Below are 23224 nucleotides of genomic sequence, written 5' to 3'. Positions count from 1 at the left end.
ATAAGGTCAGCAGACGCCGGGGTTGAAGTGTTGATAAACAGTGAGAACAGGGATGGAAGGTTGGGCCCTGAAGACCATTTTATGTTTCAAGGTAAAAAGATGGACATTTCTGTAACTCAGGGCAGCCATCCCCACGGTCTGGCCAGTCGTTCCTGCCTTGTTTATTTGTGTTTATTTCTTATACGCTCAGAGCGTACAGATTTTAATTATAAATCTGATGTGACACGCTGAAAAAGTCCAGCTAGACTTTTAGAAAATGCACTTTGACCTAATGCAACTTTGAAACTGAACCAAAAATAAATCTTGATGGCTTTCTCTGCCATGCAACAGAAGCCCAATATATGTTGCCTTTATAAAATCAGAAGTACAAGACAAAAAGAAGAAGAAATAGGTCAAGTCAGTCCCAGGGATCACAGCTGCCGGCTCTCCTGAATCAAATAAGCACTGAACAGGAATGTATACACCCGTGGCTCTTAGGAACTAGGTAAGGGATGTGGGAAGATGGCGACCCCTTAGAGCAGACTTGAAATTAAGCAAACTTAGACTCTCCTAAATTACTGCCAGAAGGATGTTTCTAGGTGGGGGTGCAGGAACCCGACAGTCTCCCCAAGCTGAGGGTGCAGCTGGAGGACCAAGGCACGGAGGTAGGCAGCTAGAGTTCGCAGGGCAGGACAGTGGCGGGGACAATGAACAGACAGAAAGCCGTCATCAGTATGCATCTAACATTTACTCTAATGGTACCCTTTCACAAGGATGTTCCCTCGTTGATATTTAAAATCTGGATGACACACCCATTGTCAAGAGCAGCGAAGCATCCACCATTCATTCATTCATTCATTCATTCATTCATTCATTCATAGGCAGTCTCTCAATGTAGCACTGGCTGGCCTGAAACCCCTTGTAGACCAGGGTAGCTTTGAACTATACAGGTCACCTGTCTCTACCTCTCAAGAGCTGAGCCGAAAGCCAGTCACCACTGTGACATTACAGCCCATCTCTCCTTTGACACCTAGGAGCGTTGGCTTTATATACTTGGGTGCTTCAGCGCTAAGTGCATACATAAACACAATTTAAATTCCTGGCTGAATGGATCCTTTTATGACTAAATGCCTATTGTTTCTTGTTACCATTTATGACACTGACCCTATTTTATCTAATGTAAATATAGCTACTCCTTATTTCAGCTTCTAACTGCAGGGTGTATGTGTGTGTATATATATATACTCTTTTACTTTCTGTTGTCAGGTCTCTTAGATCGTGTGTGTGTGTGTGTGTGTGTGTGTGCTTCTTGAGATTGGATTTCTGTATCTTTCCCAAGACTCGAGGACTTACAGCAATTTCTACACGGGTGTTGGTTTCTCAGGCTCTTCTCTGTCCCTCCCCTTCTGGAATACAATCACATGAATGCTTGCTTACTGAGGAAGTTTCAAAGGCATTAAGTTTTTCTTTTTCTTCTTTTTCCTTTGTTCCTTTTAACCTGTCCTGTTCAAAGAATGCCAAGTTCAGAATCCTTTTAGTGCAATCTATTCTACGGCTGAGCCGCTTGACTTTTTAAAATTGATATTTGGTTCCAAGGTTTCTTTTTGGTTTTCACTTGATCTCCAGTTCCTTGCTAAGTTTCTTATTCACACAATAATCTAGTTCCCTAATCCTACCGAATCATCTATAAACTTTCAAAGCTCATTAAATTTCTTCGATTATACTTTTGAATTCCATTAGGCAATTAAGTTCCTTTTCTTTGGAGTCCCTTGCTGGAGTTAGTATGTTTGGGTTCCATTACATTTTTTTTTTTTTAAATGCTTCTGTGTGCGGACCTGGACACTTGTCCAGCTGGCAGAACTGGTGACTGCCAGTTTTGCACGGTGGCTTCGACAGCCGACTCCCTCCTGGCTATATGTCCAGGGGTGGCAGACGGACAGATGGACAGGCTGCTTGGCTTAGAGTCCATGTAGATGTTTTAAGGTGGTGGTCACTAAATCTCCAGCTGCAATCAACATCTGCAACACAAGTGGGTGTCTCAGAGGCTAAGGCCACAGAGCACGTGACAACCCACTTTCAGCTGGAAGGCATGTTTGCTGGTCGCCCTGCTGTGTCTCTCTAGATGTGGGGGGCTCATCTGTTTTGTGGTGGAGGTGATGCTGCCCCTGTGCGCTCAGGAGCAACGTGCCTGCTGGTATTTGAGTGCTGCAAACAGGTGGAGCGACCCAGTGCGCCTGTGATAGTCTGAGGGCCGCACAGGTGAATTCGTGGACCCTTTGGAAGCCGATCTGCTCAGGGCCAGCTGTCTAGTTGTTTTCTGGCCTGAACGGGAGGTCCTGTCTGCTTCTTAAGGGGGAACCTAAGAACAGGGTTTGTTTAGTTACTACTTGGGGCCAGAGGGGAGGTCACAGAACTGTTTTCCAGAAGTCTCAACGGATTGAGCCAACTTAGGGAAGGTTGGGTGGCTGCTTTTAAAGTCCTGGAGGAATGGGCCACTCTTTCCGGGGGATGGCGGGGATGAGGGGGTGTCCCTGTAGGTAGGTCAAGCTTCCCTGGGCTTCCTGGGACCGTGACAATGAGGGCTTCAGCCACTAGCTGTTTGCTGAGTTGCTTCCTGTAGGTTGACATGGGTTCTGTAGGTTCAGTGATGTTGGGGCAACAAGATGGTGGGAAGAGCCACCTGTTTTACAGAGACCTCTAAACTGAGCTACTTAGGGTGGGTACTTCCTGGGATGAGGAGGGCTACCAGGCTGGGTTACAAGGCTGAGCTGGCTGAAGCACTTGGGAAGTTTCCTGGAATTTAAAGCTGGGTGGGCTCTCTGCTAATACCCATGAGGGTTACCAGCTTTTCTACTAATTACGCTGCTGCAGGCGTCTGGGGCAGGAGTGGAGTCTGCTGGATCCCCTGCTCATTCTCCCTTGACTCAGGGTAGATCTGGAGACTGGCCGCAGACTGTGCACTTCAACCGGCACCTTTACAAGTCTATTATGATCTCCCTCTGCGTCCTGCTATACTTTCAACCCCACAGTACTCCAGGGAGGTCACTGCCTCTGCCTTCCCTTGTTTGGATCCTTTGTTGATGGAGGAAGCTCGGCAGGTGTAGATCCATAGTCAGTCATCTTGCGGATGTCACTCTAGGAAGCCATTTTAAGCAGCGGAATCACTCACCAAAAGTAGAGATGTAAGCACATGACACTATAGATGGTGAAACCAAAAACGAGAAGCCGTGTCCAGCCACATCCAGGAACGCGCCCACTAGGAAACTCAATGTTTCCTCTCTTTGCTGTTGTTGCTGTTTTGCATGCATGCAAATGACTAAAAATGCCAGGAGTATTCTTGATTTTAGTGGGCACAGTCACAAATGTGGGAATCCATGAATAACGAAGGTCAACCTTCATAATTCTCCTCCTCCTCCTCCTCCTCCTTTTCTTCTTCTTCTTCTTCTTCTCCTTCTTCCACTTCTGCCACTTCTTCTCCTTCTTCTTCTTCTTCTTCTTCTTCTTCTTCTTCTTTTTCCTCCTCCTCCTCTTCTTCCTCCTCCCTTCTTCTTTTTTTTTGGTTTTTTGAGATAAGGTTTCTCTGTAGCTTTTTGGAGCCTATCCTGGAACTCACTCTGTAGACCAGGTTGGCCTTGAACTGCCTCCCCCCACCTGGGATTAAAGGTGTGCGCCACCGCCGCCCAGCTATAATTTGCTTCTAATTCTAGAATTATATACACAGATCTAGAGCAGCAGAAGCAGAGTGACAGTCATCTAGGGATGAGCCAGTAGAGGGGAGATGAAGGGTCACACACACACACACACACACCCCAACACCACTTGTGAGGAAGTTATCCTCATTACAGTGATTATTTAACCCAAGTTACATATACAAAACTCATCAAATTGCATCTGTGCTACTTACTGCATCCTAGCGATACTCCAATAAAATTATAAGGAAAATACCCACACATGCTAAACTGCTGTGCCAGTGAGAAGGAAGGAGACAGTTAAGAAGCTGAAATGTGAGACCCTTAAGGAGCGAAGAGGAAACTGAGGATTTTCTAATAAGGCCACTGGATTGTTGATAGCCTTTGTAACAGAGCTGGAGACCATAGAGGAAATAAATTTGCAATTCCTGACCTGATTCCACGTCATTCTTTCTGCATCGGAATAGAGCAGCCACGGTCTCACAGAAGTCTGTGTCTCTACCGATGACATCGCTACATTAGAGTTGTCTCCTGTAATCTCTGTGTTCAGAGGCTCCTGGCTGCCTCTGTTAGAGCCACTAGGAATTTCTAGGCTCAACTTTAGGGGCTGTCCAAAAGTGTGTTCCCAGCTCATTACATTTTACCTTATTTTCTACCCTAAGCTCTCCCTCCACTTAAACTGGGATGGCTAATGGGTCAGATTTATTCCTAAATGTATTATTCTTCAAATATTTCAAAATTGATCAGGTGTTAACTTGAATTATCCAAATTTCCATACAGCCAGTACCACCCCGTCTAGAACCTGATTGCTAACTTCCAAGCCAGGGCTAATTCTACACCGCTGACAGGTTATTAGCCAACGACAGTGAGTGACATAAAAGACTGATCTGCCCTTGGATGTGTAGGGCAAGGGTTATCCATGATGTCTTCCAAACTGCAGCTGCCCAGCAGAGACACCCTCTGCTCTAAGAGACCAGGGAAAACATCACAGGGTTGGTATTTGAGGCAGATATTGAAGGCCAAGACGACAGATTTATATGTCACAGAAGCATGCCTGGTTCAGGTATATAGATTATGGAACACTGCTCCTGTGAGTCTATTGTCTAGGGACCCCTGGTTGTCTTTGTGTAGGTAGACTCTGTTATAGTCACCTAATGATGAACTCTATCTTAATGGCGTGTATCTCAGAATGCAAGACTATCACTAAGCAAGGCACGACTATTTTTGAATGCTGATAAGGAGAGGGTATCACAGGTGAAGAGAAGTCAAAGGTACAGAAACAACAAAAACCATGAAGTCTTTTCTTTCATATAGGCAGGGACCGCCCCACACAAAGGTTAAATCTCTTGTGGCATTAAGTATAGTAAACGGCCTGCAGTCTACACTCAGTAAATTCTTGCTGGATTAAAGTAGTTATACTTGATTTTAAGGGGATTTTTTAATCTAGATCCTAATATGATGTGGGATTTCCCTCTGTGTGCTATGATTACCATTAATGAACAAAGAACTGCTTTGAGCCTTTAAGCAGAGCAGGGCGGGGCAGGGCAGAGCTAGGCAGGAAGGACTGGACTGAATGCTGGGAGAAAGAAGGGCAGAGTCAGAGAGAAGCCATGTAGTCCCTGCTGGAGACAGACGCTGGAAACTTTACCTGGTAAGCCATAGCCACGTGGCGATACACAGATTAACGAAGATGGGTTAAATTAAGGTGTAAGAGTTAGCCAATAAGAAGCTAGAGCTAATGGGCCAAGCAGTGTTTTAAATAACACAGTTTCTGTGTGATTATTTTGGTTCTGGGCGCCGGGATGAACAAGCAGCCTTCCTCCAACACTAATGTTACCAAGGAAGCAGAGAGCTGTGTCTTTTATAAGCCCTAGTTATGTGGCACAAATTTGTATCACTATACCAACATGGAAAGGGTGATTCAAACATTATCTGAACAGCTGGTGCTCAGGCAGCATGGCTGCATGTAATGTCCCTTGCACAGAAGATCCAGTCCCTGGCTGCACACATATTAACTGTACCTTTGATATGGTTTAGCAAAATTGTGGTATGTTTAACCTTTTAACTAAATGACAGAAAAGGTATCCGATATGTCCCTACCAGATTTAGAAGGTACCTTATCTCGTGCTAGCTTTGTGAGTAACTGATAGTAGTTTTTAAACGCTATGTGGGAGCTCCCTGAAAAAAAGTGGCTTATTTTGCGGATGTAGAAATCACCCAAGTTCAGAAGTGTCTCTTTAAATTTGGAGTCCCAAACTTTTCAGGAAAAAGTTCCAGAACAAAATAAAAGTTCACAAATGAGTATACTTTAGCAGTTATGTAAACCCGTGGTCTTCTAGTGTTTTCCTTCCTGATGTGTATGAGGCAACAGCACCTACATTTGAGGAACAGTAATTATTGAGTCCAAGAGTAACATCATTAGTGTAATGTTCAATGTGACATGGAGAACGGAAGAGGTCGATTTTGCTGGAATTCCACAGCAGGTCCCCAGCAGAACCCATCTCCTTACCAATGGAGCTGAAGTCCACGGGCCCGATCCACTTGAAGGCTGGTTTACGGCCGCGCTCTTCCGTGACGTGCACTTTCTTTATCAGAGCCAAGCTGGTCAGGACGTTGGCTATGTCATAGAGGCGCCGTACCTTTGCTTGAAGATAGAAAACACAGCTATGGTCACGCCATGTGCAACGCCCCTGCATTTTAGTTTACGTAACGGGACATTCCTTGGCTACCACGTGAACCTCCAGAGGACAGGTGACATGAGATTGATGGCTCTGTCATGGTATCACTGGAGAGCTATGCACACGAAGCACACGCAGACACACAAGGATCAGGGGAGGACAATGGGCCCTTCCCTTCCCACAACGTCACATCTTGTGTAAGAGCCCTTTGTGGACAGGCAGGGAAGCTTCATGATGGCAAAAATACCAGGGGAGACAGGCTGGGATTAAAGGCTTAGTGAATATCACTCTGGTATGTGGCCAACAGAAGCTTGTCCTGCATGTCCCCCAGCACGAGGTGGTGGCGCCCGCCTCACAGGTGCTGACCTGTGACAATGACAGGGATTCCCTAGGGTCTCTGTGAAGCCACACTCCTGGTACACAGGATGCGGAAGATTCAAGGTCATGGGTACAGTTTTGAAAGAGAGCAGGTGCACACCTGAAACCCGGGCCAAGCCGGAGAGGTGTGATGGGTGAGATCTGCATTGAAAAGAACATTGGAGAAATTTTGGAAAATACATGTATGAAGTGTGTAGAGGGGAGAAACGACGACACAAGACTCAGATGGTGTGTTCAAAAACAGGACAAGATGGCCTGTCTGCTTTTCTAGTCAAGAGTTGAAGAAGGGTCACACGTCTACTTGATGTCAGGTTTACTGCCAGCGTTGAGCTTTATCTTAACCATTTCACCAGCAGGATGGCTATTATTCCAGCCAAAACCAGGAGAATGATAAGCTCCTGGCTCCTTACCAAGGCACGGACCCTGCAGCTAAGTTCAAAGGGAAGAGAGGGTGCAAGCGTGGGTGCGACACTCAGAGACTCTCTCCTTCCGAGCAGCCCTGCCCCTACCCTCCACCCCCCCGCCCTGGCCATTCCTTGGGTGCTTACCTGTAGAAAACTTTCACCTCCAGCCTTCAGAGAAGTAGGCGGGGGATGGGAAGAAAAGGGGAAAGAAGACTCAGGCATTCTGTCTCGGATGTAGCATCACCAAAGAGAAATGCTAATCGATCACACCCTCCCGGGCTCTCAGGGGAGCATTCTGATTCGCCCTGTCCACTATAACCGTGGAGTGAAAGGAGCTTGACGTAGATCTGGTGGGGGTTCTATTATCTGATTGACCGTTTACTGCACGGAGGGCTTTTATGAGCACAAGGGCTACATTTCTTCAAAACCACCACCGTCAATAAAAACCCTCTCTGGATATATTTATTTCAGAGGCAGGAAGCAGCGTCAGCAATCCGGCACTTTTGTGCTGATACATGGGTTAGGTGAAAGCTCTTACTTTTGAATTTACTGTGGTCCGGGGTGTCTTGGCTCTCTTCTATGAGGATTTTGGCAGCCACGTCCAGGGTAACAATCTTGGTTTTGGAGACAAGGAACAGCATGACAAACTTCTGGCTCATAATTCTGAGAGATTTATCTTTCCGACTGTTTGCAGATGCTAAAACGGGAAAGAGAAGAGAAATCATCAAAACGCGGATTTGCCACAAGAAAGACTTTGCTACCAGTTCCCCGGGGCTCCGCCGCTCCTCAGTCTGCCAGCGGATGGAGGGATCATCGGTAACAGGCAGAAGCCACTGGAAGCACATCACAAAAATAAGCCCGTAAAGAAATTGGAAGGATCTTCCTGCATCTCATAAAAGGGTTGTGATTTTCCACTGCTCTTGCTCACATCACGAAATAGAAGCCACATGGCAGGTTTCCTTAAGCAGCTCTGAAGAGATGAATGCAGACAGATAAAAGGACAGGGGTAGGGACCAGGAGCTGCTTTTAGAACATCGACTCTCCTCTCAAAAGCAAGAACTCCATTTATGTGTTGTGTGTGTACGTGTTTGTGTGGATGGGTGTACATGCTCACGTGGTACGGGTAATTGCGCATGCGTGCGGAGCCCAAAGGTCGACTTCTCCAACTGCTTCGCAATTTTATCTTTATTGAGACAGGGTCTCCCACAGACATGGAGCTCACTGTTTAGGGAGCCCCAGGGATCCTATTACCTCTGCCTCCCTAGTGTTAGGATCACAGGCACACACCACTGAGGTGCCTGATGTTACTTGGTACTGGGGATCTGAATTCAGGTCCTCAGTTATCTTCCCAACCCAAGAACTCCGCTTTTCTGTCATCACCATGTCTAGAAGGCCCCCGAAGAGTAGGGCCTGCCTTTACGCAAACAGGACACCGATTATCTGTGTGCTGCTGTGGATGGATGGCAGAACCCCCCCTCCAATAAGATGACTGTCTCCTCCGGTTATAGGGTAAGTACTTCCTTATGGGGCGGAGCTAAACGGCATGAAGTTGTGGAGCTAAAGAAAACCATTCTACCCTTCGCCAGCGTCCAATAGTGCAAGGTAGTGTGTCAGTGATGCCCATATGTGCCGTTCTCAAAACAGGAGGGATGTGGGACTGATGGGTATCAATGCTTACAGCGAGAAGAGGAGACAGAGAAGTTGGGGGTAAAGAAAGAACAATGAAGACATAAAATTAAAAAAAAACAAATAAACACACTAAATGGTACCAAAGGGAAGCAGGGGTTGTCTATCTTTCTTAACAGACTCAACTATGGGGGTTGTTCTTCTTAGCAATCTACTCAAACAAGATTAGTTGAATAAAATGCTTTGAGAAGAAAATGCCTTCAGTGTGAAGTCTCAAAGGCAAACAAACAGTATGTGGTTATCAGTCTCTGTGGCTCCTGCATTCTGACCAGGAGGACTGTCACAAGTGAGGCGGAATGGGCAGCTCAGCTGGGAGCCAGGGCAAGGGTGCACCCCCACCCCGCTGTCAAAAGACTGTTCCCCGTTTCCCAGGGCTGTCTAACTGACACTTCACATCCTAGTGGTCAGTTTTCAAAGAGCCCGTCACACCCTTTGCCGTTACTCATGAACTCATAGTGGACTCACAGGAAGGGTAGTCGGACTCAGAAAGATCAAGTAGGTGGTGATCTTGGGGATCCGGGGAGCCATCTTTCCTGCGCTCCCTGAACCTATAATCCACCAAGTCCAGCTCCTTCTGCTGGAGGCAAGCCATCTGCTCTTCGTATTTCTGCTCCTCTCCCAGTCTTTGCAGCGTCCTCAGGGTTCTGGGCAGGCTGTGTCGACCGTGCCAACCATACTGATTCTTCGCCACCCGGCTGACCAGATGCAGGGACTCCAGCACATTGACGATGTCATAGATGCGTCTCCTCTCGACACCTGTTGGCAAAAGGAGAAGGCAGATGACATCACACAGGTGGACATTTCTGGGTATCCACTCCTGAAGGGTCTGGAGCGGTCCCGTGGACTACCTGACTGATGTTAATGTTTAGCAACAGCATGCCTACTGGTCACGGTGGCTAGCTGCGAGTCACCTGCATTCCTAACGTGACAGAATATTCGACAAAGGCAATGGAAGGAAGGGCTTATTTTGACTCATTGTTCAGGGAGACCGCCCAGCATGGTGAAGAGGTCACAGTGCCGGGGACGGGAGGCAGCGGCTGCACCTATAGTCAGGCAATGGAAAGAGATGAAGCTGGCGTTCAGCTTGTCCTACCTTCTCATTTTAGTCAGTTGGGAACCCTACCCCATGGGACTTTGCTGTCACATTCTGGGTGGGCCTTGCCCGCACAGATCTTTCTGGAGATACCCTGGTAGGTTCACCTAGAGGGTGTGTCCCTGTGATGAGCCCAAATCCTGTCACCACACTGACAGCAAAGATTAACAATCATAGAGCTATAAAATAGACTCTCACCTCCTCACTGGACAGTACTGTCCTGTCTTGGGGGTTTGAATGGTGTAACATAATATACTCCCTCTCTGCACAGTCTGGTAAGGAAAGCGGATGGTAAATATTGCCTCTGGTTTTGAACCAGCAACTCCAGATTCAGGGGTTTGGTCCCCTTCTCATGTTGCTGGAAGAACACAAGCCCTTTATTTGCCACGGCTTGTAGTAACCCTCCTTGCATCCTCGTTCACCATTTGTTAACAAGCTGGCCAGCGGCGAAGCACAAAGCACAGTACAGGCCAGCCACGGAAATGAATTCGCTGTCCCCTTCCCTGCACACCCCCAAGCAGGACTTCTCTTCTAATGTCTGAAAATACACATGCTGGTTAAGTGTGGAAGGCTCTAGAATCAGACTGCTTGGACATGAATCCTCAATCTATCCCTTATAAGTCAGGAAGCTACCTAACCTCTTCACAGTATAGTACTTCCCTTATAAAGTAATTCAGTTTGAGCATAGACGTAAAGGGTCCTCGACAGTTGGTAATTTCATCTAAATGTGTACAGGATTTGGAGCTACCTAACCCCCCCACACAGAGTCGCAGTAGAGGCAGATTTTAACCTCTCTGGTCCATGACTCACTCTCTTGAGTGACAGGCCCTGGGACTGCTGTTCCCTTTGCTCTCATCTAAGGATCCACACTAAAGCCTCCAGGCACGTTGACGAAAACCCAAACTGGCTCTAAAGAGGCTCCATTTGTTGCATTTGCCAGAAACAGACTCAGTGAGGGCAGCTCCGAGTTCTTGAGAGATAGAACAAAGACACCAAAAAACAAGACAACTCCGGACTGAGGAAGAGTCCGGAGTCCTCTGCACCACACACACTGAAGAGGCATTTCACGGTCAATCAGAATGCTTTCACTCATGACCCCGACTGGCCCATCTTCCACCCCAGGCTTGGCGTCAGCTGCCTGTTGGAAGGTCCTGGCAGGTCTCTTGTCCAGAGAGGTCTGGTTCTTTACTCTAGTCTGTTTCCACATATTAACACATCCTGTGTAGCCTGTACCATCCCATAAACCTTCCCATTAGAAATGTCATGTGAATGCAACCGAGACACCCTGGAGCTGGCCATATGCCTGCCTGCTGTGTTATTTTGTGCTTGATCATAAGCTGTTTAGTCTCCACCTAGTGGCCAGGCATCACAAGACGGGGAAAAGGAAGGATGATTTGGACTGCTTCGAGAGTGAGATAGAATGTGCAGCTGGGCACTTGGTAGGTTCCTTTGGCAAACGCCAAATGTGGCAGCCCCTAGCTTAGCCACTCATCAGTTCAATCATTACCCACGTTTCGTTGTTTAGGGGGCTGTGCTGAATTTCCGCTCACAGGTCTCAAGCCCGTAGGCTCCTCGGCGGCTTGCCGGGAGGACGGTTTTCCCTGGCACTCTGCCTTCTTTTGCTTTTGTACTGAGGTGGTCTTATTGAGTCTACTCACGGTCCTAGTTGTACATACATGTACATAATGACGACTACTGTTTTTTTTTTTTTTTTCCTAAGTCTACTTTCCTAGGAACTGAGTGAGAACGTTACTCAGCTCAGAATGAGTCTCAAATGTTGTCCTGTTTTCAAGTCATTCCCAGGTCTTTAAACGCTTCCTCATTAACACCGGCATCAAATCTACATCACAGGACTCTGGGAACAACAGTGTGAAACTCTGCACATCTTTGGGGGAAACGGCGGCCTTTTAAATTAGGGAGCAAGGGATTCGGACTCAAGGCCAGGAGATGATCACTGAGGAGAAGAGCTTCTAGGGAGAGACAATAACTTTCAACCCTGCATGAGAAAAGACGGCAATACATTTTGCTTAATGGGTCTGTGTCGTCATGCAGCATTGGGAGGCTATTGTGAAAATCTTCGGCTGAACTCATGGCATGAGGGTAGGGTCGGGGAAAGACGTCCTGAATCTTAATGAGGACACAGGATGATCTGGTACTTAACCTTCACTTTCTGCAAGACTGTTTTCCAGGAAACCCACCCGGACCGAGTTAAGCACGTTACTCGCATTGGCTAAACTCTGTGACACCTAGGCAGTTTATGTTACAGACAAGAAAGAGTTAATAACTTCTCAAAGCTCTTACGAGGTGGGTAAGTTCAGAGCCGGGCCCTGCTGACCCCGGATCCTAGCCCGTGCCTATCCATCATCTTAGTTTCCAACAGTCCGAAGGGCTATCAGCTCGGGTAACTCAGACGGACAGCCCACTACTCCGGCATGTTTCTCTGAGTTATGGAAGACAGCTATGAACATGACTGTTAACTGCTCGTTTAGCTTATCCCCCATATGGAAAGCTCCCTGGTTTATTAAGTGGACACCCCAGTATACCTCCAGACTAGCGTGATTTCTATTTAATGACTGTCAACAATCCAATCATCTTGAAATACAGTCCCTGTCCACTAGGGGTCTCTCATCCAAAGTGACGGTATATGTATTTGCAGCCATGCAGGCAGGCGTCCCACCGGTACACACGCTCCTGCCACGTGAACATATGCATTCTTCTTTGTTAGGAAGCCTAGCTGTTTGAGTTATGTCCAGCTGTGCACTTCCCGTTCTGACAGGCTGGCCGAGAAGACCATGCACAGGGGTTCAAGCATCATGGTCGTGCTCTCGTTTTTTTGCTTTATATAGGCAATGACACTAGTTCCAAACTCTCTGAAGGGTTACTAAAAATAAAATCTGGAATTTTCTCTAGAGACAGGGTCTCACTGGCCCCAAGTGTACAATCCTCTTGCTTGCGTCTCACAAGTACCGGGATTATAGGCATGTGCCATCAGACCCAGCTTATATTGTTAGATTCCAAATACAAATATAAAATGAGATTAATCTGTGATGTAAGCATAAACATATTCCCTTTTACAGTTAAATACAGTTCTTTTCCTGTATAGTGTTATGTATTGTATTTGTGGGTAAGCCTATTTTGTACATGATCAGCGAATTCTTTACCACTCAGCTATAGCCCTACCTCTGACATTTTTAAGATGGAAAGCCCTAGAGTTTCCGTTTGGCCCTGTGGGTTCCTTGAATTCTGTGCACACTGAAGGGAGATCTGTTGGCAATGGAGGCAGCTCCGTCCACTCCCTACCTGAAGCCTCTGGCCCACCCCAGGTAACCTGCTTCCCACTGTCACAGACGGCAGGTCTCCAGGTAATCAGGCGATACATACCAAGGCTGACAGCGACTTCGTCTAGGGAGATGGTGGTTTTCTCGGTGGACAAGGGGTAACTTGGATAGCGAGCGAGAAACTTCTGGCACAGTAGCCCTAAGCTTTTCTGCTTTCTGCTCGGTCTTTGCTTTTCATAGTCATCCATGGCACCGTCGCCGACGACGTCGAGCTACGGAGGGCAGACAGGAAGGGCGGGGAGAGATACTATGGTTACTACCTTAACTGCTGGTGTTAGAGAGCCTGTTGGCAACGTGGTCCCATCCACACCGTTCAAGATTCTGGCGAAAAACATCTAGTCTAGTACTCTCAATGTATTCCCTCCTATCTTCTGTGGACTAAGTTGTTTCTCATTTATAACAGGAGGCTGAGAGACTCACGGTTACAAGTCTAAAACAGGACCGGCGTCCTGTGCAGGTTGCTGCACCCTGTCCTCTCAGATGTGGGTGGACCTGGCACTTGCTAGAGATGTAGTGGCATCTCTGGCCTCATCTGGGACCCAGTGCCTCAGAATCTGCTTTTTACCATTCTGTGACCCTTACGGATTAAGCATGAGATACAGTGATCTGTTAAACTGTCATATATTTCAAGATGGACCAAATCTTGGTGAGATTCCAAAAGGGCCAATAAGTTAAACTCTCTTTTGTTCTAAGTATACTCAAGTAGCATTCTCGTCTCTGCCCACATGTAAACAGGTCTCCATGGGAAAGAAAAGGCTTTTTAATAAACAGACCGAAGGAGCAAAGTGCTAAGATTATCTCAATAGATTCAGAAAAAGCTGTTGATAAATTTATAGCGCACATTCCTGAAAATACAAAAGCTGGTATCTGGCTAGTCAAGAAACCTTGGAAGTCTTCCCTTAAAACCAGGAAAACCCACGGATGCCCACTGTCACTGTCCTCTGTGTTATGTAGGAAATCGTAGTCATACGTTAGGACAAGAAAGAAGCAACTGAAGCAACGACTGAAGAGCACAAACCAAGCCTTTCATTCTGAAAAGGTCACGATGGTTCACTCATTAAAACCCATGAAAACAAGAGGAATCATCAAGACAGCTGAACACAGAAAAAGATGTTTGAAACCCATGTTACATTTCTATATAGCAAGAGTAAGTCAGTGGAAAAGACGTTCATAAAACAATGAGAATGATACGGTTTTTAGGAGTAAATCTAGTAAATATGCAAAATCTCAGAGCAGTGGTTTTCAACCTGTGGGTCACAACCCCTTTTGGGGGGTTGCATATCAGATATCCAGCATATCAGATATTTATATGATTCATAACAGTAGCAAATTACAGTTTTGAAGTAGCAACGAAATAATTTTATGGTGGGGGGGGTGTCACCACAACATGAAGAACTGTATTAAAGGTCACAGCATTTAGAAGGTTGAAAATGACTGTCTTAGAGACTTATAATTGGGGGTGTGTACCAGTTTCATGGATAGGAGGCTCAGCACCATAAAGAGGTTAACACTTCTCCAATCAATACAGCCAAATAATTCCTATTAAAACCCAAATCTAGAGCCAGGCGTGGTGGCGTACATCTTTAACCCTAGCACTCAGGAGGCAGAGTCAGGAAGATCTCCGTGGGTTTGAGGCCAGCCTGGTCTACAGATGGGTTCAGGTCAGTCAGGCCTACATATTAACACTAAAAGGTGAAAGAAAACAGTTCAAAGCATATGTTAAAGAAAGCATCAGGAAGACTTTACACATTTTAAGAGTATGGTGAAGTTGTGCTTTGCCTGCTGGGAAAGCTTACTGCAAAATCATGCTGGTCTCAAACAGGTAAATGGACAAAGGTACACACACAGATAATGGGCAGAAGCACACATATATGGACAGGACAGCTACCACACTGCCAACTGAAAGGGAGAGCGTGTGAAAAATGTACAGACAACAAAACATACAGAAACCAAAAGCTGTATCCTTGACTCACAAGACATTTATAAAGCAATCCCAGATGGACTCAAGACTTACAGAAAGCGAATTATCATGGAGAAAAAGTAGGCGAATAAGTTTCTAAGCCTACACTAGTGAAAGATCAAAGAGATACAAAAGGATCACATTTATTGACATATTTTCTTATGTGTATGTGTGCATTGCCCAGAGGACAGAATTGGGCATTGGAACCTTCTGGAACTAAGGGTTGGGAGCCACCATGTGGATGCTGGGGACTGAACTCCTATCATCTGCAAGAGCAAGTGTTCTCGGCACTGAACCATTGCTCTAGCCCCCAGAAGATCCCCTTCAAGGAGAGATTTTAGGGGCTAAAGAGATGGGGCTCCGAGGTTAAGAGCAAAGGACCGAGATCTGGTTCCCAGAATCCATGTGGGCGACTTAGAACCATTTGTAACTTCACTTCCAGTGGATGTGAGGCCCCCTTCTCGTCTCCATGGGCATCTGAACACACATGGTATATGAACAGAGAAGCACACAGAGATGTATGTAAATTAAAAAAATTAGAATGAAAAAATCTTTTTAAAAAAGAAGGTATCTATACACAGAGCCATCTTAAACATAGGCTTTGTGAGCTGAGACCCATCAGAAAAGGAAAAAAACAAATACCAACTGAACCAAGATATATGAGATATAGGAAACACAGTGACTGATGAGTTTAGTGTCCAGAATACACAACCATCTCCTAGAAATCACTATGAGAGAGAAAAACAACCCAGTACAAACCAACACACACAGACAGCCATCATCACAGAGAAGAGGAACAACCATGGTGGCCAGTGGTCACATAGAAAGAAGTTTAATCTTATGAGCCACAGAAAGACACAGACCACAGACCTGTAACTTGACAGAGTCATAAGTGACGGTTTCAGCGACAGGGATCAGTCAGTGTTTCACATACCTCGTGGAAACGGGCAGGCGCTTGGGAATCAATGTGGCACCCACCACCCTGTGAATGTGTGCACGGCCAATGATGGTACTTCCACTAATGGTGAAAACAATCATTCTCAAACTTTGCAGGATCAATATATGCTCCTGAAAGATTCTCTGCATAACCCTGGCTTTCCTGGAACTCGCTCTGTAGACCAGGCTGGCCTTGAACTCACAAAGATTGATCTGGCTCTACTTCCCGAGTGCTGGGATTAAAGACAGTGGCCGGTGTGAGTGTTATCCCAGGAAAACCGGAGCAGGGAGCACCACAGACCTCACCTTCTGGATGTGGAAGCTGATGCACTCAGCCACACTCACTCGTGCCCCCCTGAAGCTGGGATTCTTGTGGTTTTCAAAGCACATAAAGTACAGAAAGGAGGCCAAGGAAAAGAGCAGACGTACGAGAGGAACGACGAACTGTTTCTGGCTCTGAGTGCAAAGGAGTTGCTCTCCAAACTGCATGCTCTGCATGTAGCCACACAGAGGAACCTCTGCCATGGCAGCGGCATGTGTGGTAGATTAAACCCCTTTGCTCTGTTAGCTTCAAGCTGTAAGTTGAGACATCTCCTTTTCTTTCCCAATTTCTATATTTTGGCAGATTTTACAACGTTAAAAATAATACACCAAAAAAGGGGGAAAAATAGTCAAGAAGACTACTCTGGAAGTCATCTTTCTTGGGAGGTCTCAGAAAAAAGGTGGATGGGAGGGAAAATTACTGGCTGTTGGGTCTTTTAAAAAACACTATGAAGATGCTGTTCACTGAGCAGCTCTACATCTTTGTGTGGTATGTGATTTAAAGATTGCCCGAGAGCCTTCTTCTACATTAAGAGTTGGGCATGTGGTTTGGTGGCAGAGGGTTTGCCCACTATGTATAAAGCCCTGGGCTGAATCATTAGCAGCTGTGGTGGTTTGAGTTATGAATGGCCCCCAGATTCTCATATATTTGAAGGCTTAGTCATCAGGGAGGGGCACTATTTGAAAAGGATTAGGAGGTGTGGCCTTGTTGGAGGAAGTGTGTCTCTGGGGGTGGGCTCTGAGGGTTCAAACCCACACCAGGTCCAGTGTCTTCCTCTTGGCCAGCTCTCAGTTACTTCTTCAGAGCCATATATGCTGCCATGTTCCCCACCCTGACAATAATGGACTAAACCTCTGAAACTTTAAGCAAGCCCCAACTAAAAACTAAATGCTTTCTGTTATAAGAGTTGTCATGTTATAAGAGGTGTCTCTTCACAGCAACACAACAGTGGCTAAAGCAGCGGAAACACCCCCCAACCCACATCCAACCAATCAACCAACAACAAAACAAAAGAACTCTCCCAACCAAAAACCTAAGCAAATAAAATTAAAGAAATACATTAAACTAGGTTAACTTGAATAAAGTCCCCCAACTAGCAAACAGAATAATAGAACTTTTCTAGTCAAAATTATTGAAATGAAAAATTCTCAACAGTGCTATAAAAAAAAACAGAACCCAAGTTTCTTTATTAAATCAAATTACTAATATGTTATTTTTAAAATATGGTCTGAAAAGGAAGAAAGAAATTAATTATGAAAAATAAGAATCAAAGAGAATATTCAGCTGTTAACCAAACGATTCCATGTTTAATGCTGTATGTGACTGGACAGGCATCCTATTTCTTTTTAATAATCTTGTAAATCTCTGAAGTCTCACAAGGCCTAGGAGCACAGCTAGTCAGTTACCTGCAGGGAGTTCACAAACGCATCCTCTTTATTCTCAATGGGTCTGAACAGTCCCTTTTTCTTCTCTCGGTCTCTTATGTCGGGGCTGGCAGCGCTGATAAGCATCTTGAGATTGGCTGTGGGCGTCCATGGCTCCACCTGCTGCTGCCTGTTGACCAGCTTTACTGGCGTGATGGGATTTCTTTCTGGAGTAAAGATTCTCTGCTTTGACAGATCAATTGGCTCATTTTTCATCGGAGTCTTTGGGGTCATCCTTGATGGATCAATAAATATATTTTCCTATTTAAAGAAAAGAGAACTTTCAGCGCGGTTAAGGAAGGGCAAGAGTCGGCTAAGAGTGTGGAGTTTGTTCCACTTCGACCTGGAAATTCAAACACATGCTCAGGGCTGGAAAGAATCGGGACTAAGCTCCATGGGTATTGACGGGTGGCTCCAAGGAGACACCCATTATAGCTGCTACTCCCTTCACACATATTTTCCATGAAGTGTCGACAAGAGAAATCACAAACGTATCTAACACCACCAACAGATGCTCACAATAGCTATAAATGAAGAAGACCAGTGAGTCTTTTTTTTTTTTTTGCTTCTCAGAGATATATTTTTTATATTTTCAGACCCTACTTACAAGTTTGAATTTACCGGTAAAGAACAGCTATGCCTTTGTAGTTCAGTGTTCAAAAGCCACCAGTAGCGGGACAAGTCAAAGGGACAGAAGCCAACAAAATACCAGCCGTACGCTAACCTGAGAGCGGACTGCTGTTTTCTGAGCAGCGTTTCTCCAACCATTCGGTGAACGACCAGTTTTCGCTTGTTTATTTTGTTTTCTATTTCCTGAGTCCTACATACTGCTAAGCCACCTTTCCCTCAGGACTAACGTGGAACTCCACGTTATGATTGACCATTTGAATTTCTCACTTAAATCAACCTCCAGCCTCTGCAACAAGTGAGACCCTCAGCAAGTCATAAGCTGAGACGCCCCAAAGGCAGCATCAAATCGCTAGTACGGTTCCTAAGTGCTCAGGGCCAAGCTTTTGATTTTCAGCTTTTGCAATCTTGGAACAGATGGTAGAGCAGCACCTGCTCCCACACCATACTGCATGTATGCTGCCTTAGACAATGATAAGAAAGAGTTCAATGCACTGGCATAGGAGACCACTTCCTAAATATAACACCAGCAGCACAAACACTGAGAGAAACAATTAATAAATGCGACCTCCTGAAACTGAGAAGCTTCTATAAAGCAAAGGACATGGTCAACAAGACAAAACGACAGTCTACAGAATGGGAAAAGATTTTCACCAACCCCACATCAGATAGAGGTCTGATCTCCAAAGGTCTTGATTACAAAGAAATCAAGAAATTGCTCATAAAAAAACACATAATCCAATAAAATAATGCAGTACAGCCCTAAACAGAGAACTCTCAACAGAGAAATCTAAAATGGCTGAAAGACACTTAAGGAAATGTTCAACATCCTTAGTCATCAGAGAAATGCAAATCAAAACAACTCCGAGATTCCATCTTACACCTGTAAGAATGGCCAAGATCAAAAACACTAATGACAACTTATGCTGGAGAGGCTGTCGGGTAAAGGGAACACTTCTGCATTGCTGGTGGGAATGCAAGCTGGTACAGCCCCTTTGGATGTCAGTGTGGCTATTTCTCAGAAAATTAGGAAACAACCTTCCTCAAGACGCAGCAATACCACTTTTGGGTATATATCCAAAGGATGCTCAATTGGGCCACAAGGACATGTGCTCAACTGTGTTCATAGCAGCATTGGTTGTCATAGCCAGAACCTGGAAACAGCTTAGATGCCCCTCAACTGAAGAATGGATAAAGAAAATGTGGTACATTTACACAATGGAGTACTACACAGCAGAAAAAAATGACATATTGAAATTTGCAGGCAAATGGATGGATCTAGAAAACATTATTTTGAGTGAGGTAACCCAGACCCAGAAAGACAATTATCATATACTCACTCTAAGTGGTTTTTAAACATAAAACAAAGAAAACCAGCCCACAAATCACAATCCCAGAGAAGCTAGACAATAATGAGGACTCTAGGAGAGACATACATGGATTAAATCTACATGGGAAGTAAAAAAAGACAAGATCTCCTGAGTAAATATGGAGCATAGGGACCATGGGAGAGGGTTGAAGGGGAGGGGAGCAGAGAAAAATATTATTCTTGCCAGTTTTTTTAAATTGATTTTTATTGAGCTCTACAACAACAACAAAAAAAGAAAGGGTTCAAATGGAGAACATAAAAAAACAATAAAAAAGCATACAGACCCTGCATTTGGTTCTACCAAGTAACAGAATCAAACATCTTTCTGATATTTTTTTTTCTACCATTCGAAACCGGAAAGATTTTGAGTGGAATTCTCTTCCCACCAACAGAGACTCATACACGGAGAAAGGAGAAAGGGCTCAACATGTCACACTTTTCCTGGACACTCATCTCCCGTCCTACCGCTACTGTACTCTCCGGTCTGGCGGATCAATAGCTACAAAAGTCCTGTTCTATAAAGAAGTAGACGACCGGGAGAAATTGGTGTTCGTGTTCCCAGGCCACCTGATGTTTGTTCGCTGCGTCAGCAGAAGCTGCCAGCTAGCTTGCAGTGACACTTTGTTGTGCTGGAATGTGGCGGAAAGGTGAGGTGGAGGTGATGGGATCTCACAGCTCAGCGGCGGCAAACAAGCAACAATCCTGGTAGCAAGTCCCTGCTGGTGAGCCGTTCTGATGGTGCCTACAAAGGAACCCTCAAGGGAAAAGATGAAGCATTTAATACATGTCACACCCTGTTTCCTGGACTTGTGTCAATCTCTAATCTAATCCTTTGGTGAAGGTACTATTGTTTGCTCCAGTTAACATAGCCACAGGTACAGAGGTTTAGCAAGTTGCTTCAAGTGGCGTACAGCAGCCCCTGGGAAAAGCACAGCATGCAGAAGACAGCTGAGAACAGCTTCTGAAATGGTGCAGCTACAGATGAGCTTGTTCTGGGTGCAAATTAGAAGGAAACTACCTTCTCCTAAGTTCCAGGAAAGGTGCCCAGTAGAACCTGGAGAGGCAGCACAAGGGAGTCGTTATATATGCAGGGTCTCAGACTACTGGGCCAGTTCCTTCTCCACGCCTCATTTATTCCCATTTATTCAACCGAAAGACGAAGCTCATAAAAATACCAGCTTCAAGGGTTCAGAATTGTTCATAAGAGCATATCAAACACCCAATATAACTCAGCTTCTATCTTTCTCCTTTTTCCCATTCTCTCCCATTGGCCCTGGCACTTAGCTCTAATATAACATAGCACACTGCATTGTTCTTTAGCTTCCTGGATGGCTGGGGGACAATGGTCTTGTACCCTGTGAAGATTTGTCACTTATAGTGTTTTAATAAAATGCTGATTGCCAGTAGCCAGACAGGAATATACTTCGACCTATACGGTGGAGTAACCAGAACAGGAGAATTCTGGAAAGAGGAAAGGCTCAGTCTGCAGTCGTCACCCAGACACAGAGGAAGCAAGATGAGAACACCTCGCTGATAAAAAGATATCAAGCCATGTGGCTAACACAGACAAGAATTATGCGTTAATGTAAGATATAACAGTTAATAAGAAGCCTGAGCTAATAGGTCAACCAGTTTATAATTAATGTAGACCTCTGTGTATTTGTTTGGGACCGAATGACTGTGGGACCAGGAAGAACAGAAACCTCGGTCAACACTGGATGTTTGTCTTTGTCTCAATAATGAGTCTGCACTTGTGGAGGCCGGTCCCACACATCATATTTGCTAGATGCCTTGCCCACTGCAGGTGCTGAATGAACACTAAGTCTTGCCAAGAGGTACCCTCAAGACACAAGGTGTGTCCTAGGCTTATGAGTAGACAGATTTACTCTCTTTCCCTTCCGTTTCCAGGGTACGTGTCCATACAGGAATGAGTTCTTAAGTTTCTCCGTAGTGAGGGGGCAATTCAGGATGAGCAGTTTCTTCGTACACGGATGCAGTTTTAAAAATGCACAGTTTATGTGAGAGAGTCATAGTGAAGTTATGTAATGTGAGTGAGTTAGGTCTATAATCCATCTGTGCTGGCTAGTCTCACGTCAACTTCACACACACACACACACACACACACCATCTGAAAGGAGGAACTCTCAACTGAGAAAATGCCTCCACAAGATCCAGCTGTAAGGCATTTTCTTAATTAGTGATTGACAAGGGAGGACCCAGAACATTGTGGGTGGCGCCATGATGGAGGAGTGTTTATGTGTTACTTTCATTATTAATAAAGAAAACTGCCTTGGCCCTTTAAGAGAAAATTAGGTAGGTGGAGTAGACAGAACAGAATTGTGGGAACAAGGAAGTAGAGTGGGGGAGACGCTTCAGGCAGTCACCATTGGAGTCTCCATGCTGCTCCTCTCCGAGATGGACGCAGGTTAAGATCTCTCCTGGTAAGCCACACCTCGTGGTGCTACCCAAATTACTAAATATGGGTTAAAGGAAGATGTGAGAGTTAACCAATAAGAGGCTGAAACTATGGGCCAGGCAGTGTTTTAAAAGAATACAGTTTCCGTGTAATTATTTCGGGTGTAAAGCTAGCCGGCGGCGGGTGGCGGGACGCAGCCCCGCCGCTTCACACTACAGATTGGCGCTCCAACGTGGTCACTAAATCCACTTAAAAACCTTGCCCGCTTGGTATCGGAAAGAAAGTACTCTGAGACCATGCCAATGGCTCACTGCTCCCTGCCTGCACCTGGGCAGATGGCGGAATCAGGCTTAGGCGAGCGGGACAGCGTTTGCGGATTCCTGCCGCCATAGAGAGAGAGGTGTTTTCAGTCTGCGCAGTGCTCTGCGCATCTGATTTGGCTGTAACTTGGATTAAAAGAGTTTCTGTGCTGCACGCTCAGTATCAAAATTAAACTGCTGAGTGCGGCTCCAATGTCGACTGCTGTGTGCCTGGAACTGTGTGCGGCTCAGGGGCACCAAATGACTGAGGCAGGAGCGGCTTTGGCTCTGCTCCGCCATGCTGAATTGTGCTGACCTCAGGCAGGAACTATCGTAATTACCATGATAACAGCGCAGTTAAGGTTTAGACTTGGCTGTAAACAGGCAGTACCGTATTATTTTAAGAAGTGGTTAACCTTTTAAGAAATGCTCCTGGATAGTAAAAAATTACAGATTCACAATAGAAAAGATTCAGACATAGAAGGCCTTTAAATGGCTCACGTAGGCTTAAAAGAGAGAAAAAAAATATAGAAAATAAAGTTAATGCCTTAAAAAAAAAAGGTTAAAGTCTTTAAAGAGACAGAATATAGATAGTTATAGATTAAAAGAAGTAAAGTGATAGAGTA

At 45.4% G+C, this 23224-nt stretch overlaps 1 protein-coding gene across 1 annotated transcript in view; it reads right to left on the bottom strand.

Moving 5' to 3' along the window:
* Positions 1–23224, bottom strand: part of E2f7 (E2F transcription factor 7) — a 39799-nt gene that overhangs the window by 9598 nt on the left and 6977 nt on the right. The window contains exons 2-6 of the mRNA XM_038315109.1: positions 17870–18148; positions 13289–13457; positions 9280–9570; positions 7667–7825; positions 6178–6312 (exon numbers count right to left, since the gene is read on the bottom strand). Coding sequence (XP_038171037.1) covers positions 6178–6312; positions 7667–7825; positions 9280–9570; positions 13289–13457; positions 17870–18148 — 1033 coding nt within the window. The remainder of the gene's footprint in view (positions 1–6177; positions 6313–7666; positions 7826–9279; positions 9571–13288; positions 13458–17869; positions 18149–23224) is intronic.

The sequence above is a fragment of the Arvicola amphibius genome, chromosome 17 (assembly GCF_903992535.2).
Source record: "Arvicola amphibius chromosome 17, mArvAmp1.2, whole genome shotgun sequence".
NCBI lineage: Eukaryota > Metazoa > Chordata > Mammalia > Rodentia > Cricetidae > Arvicola > Arvicola amphibius.
The sequence above is the reverse complement of the archived record's forward strand: the minus strand, read 5'-3'. Positions and strand labels throughout refer to the sequence as shown.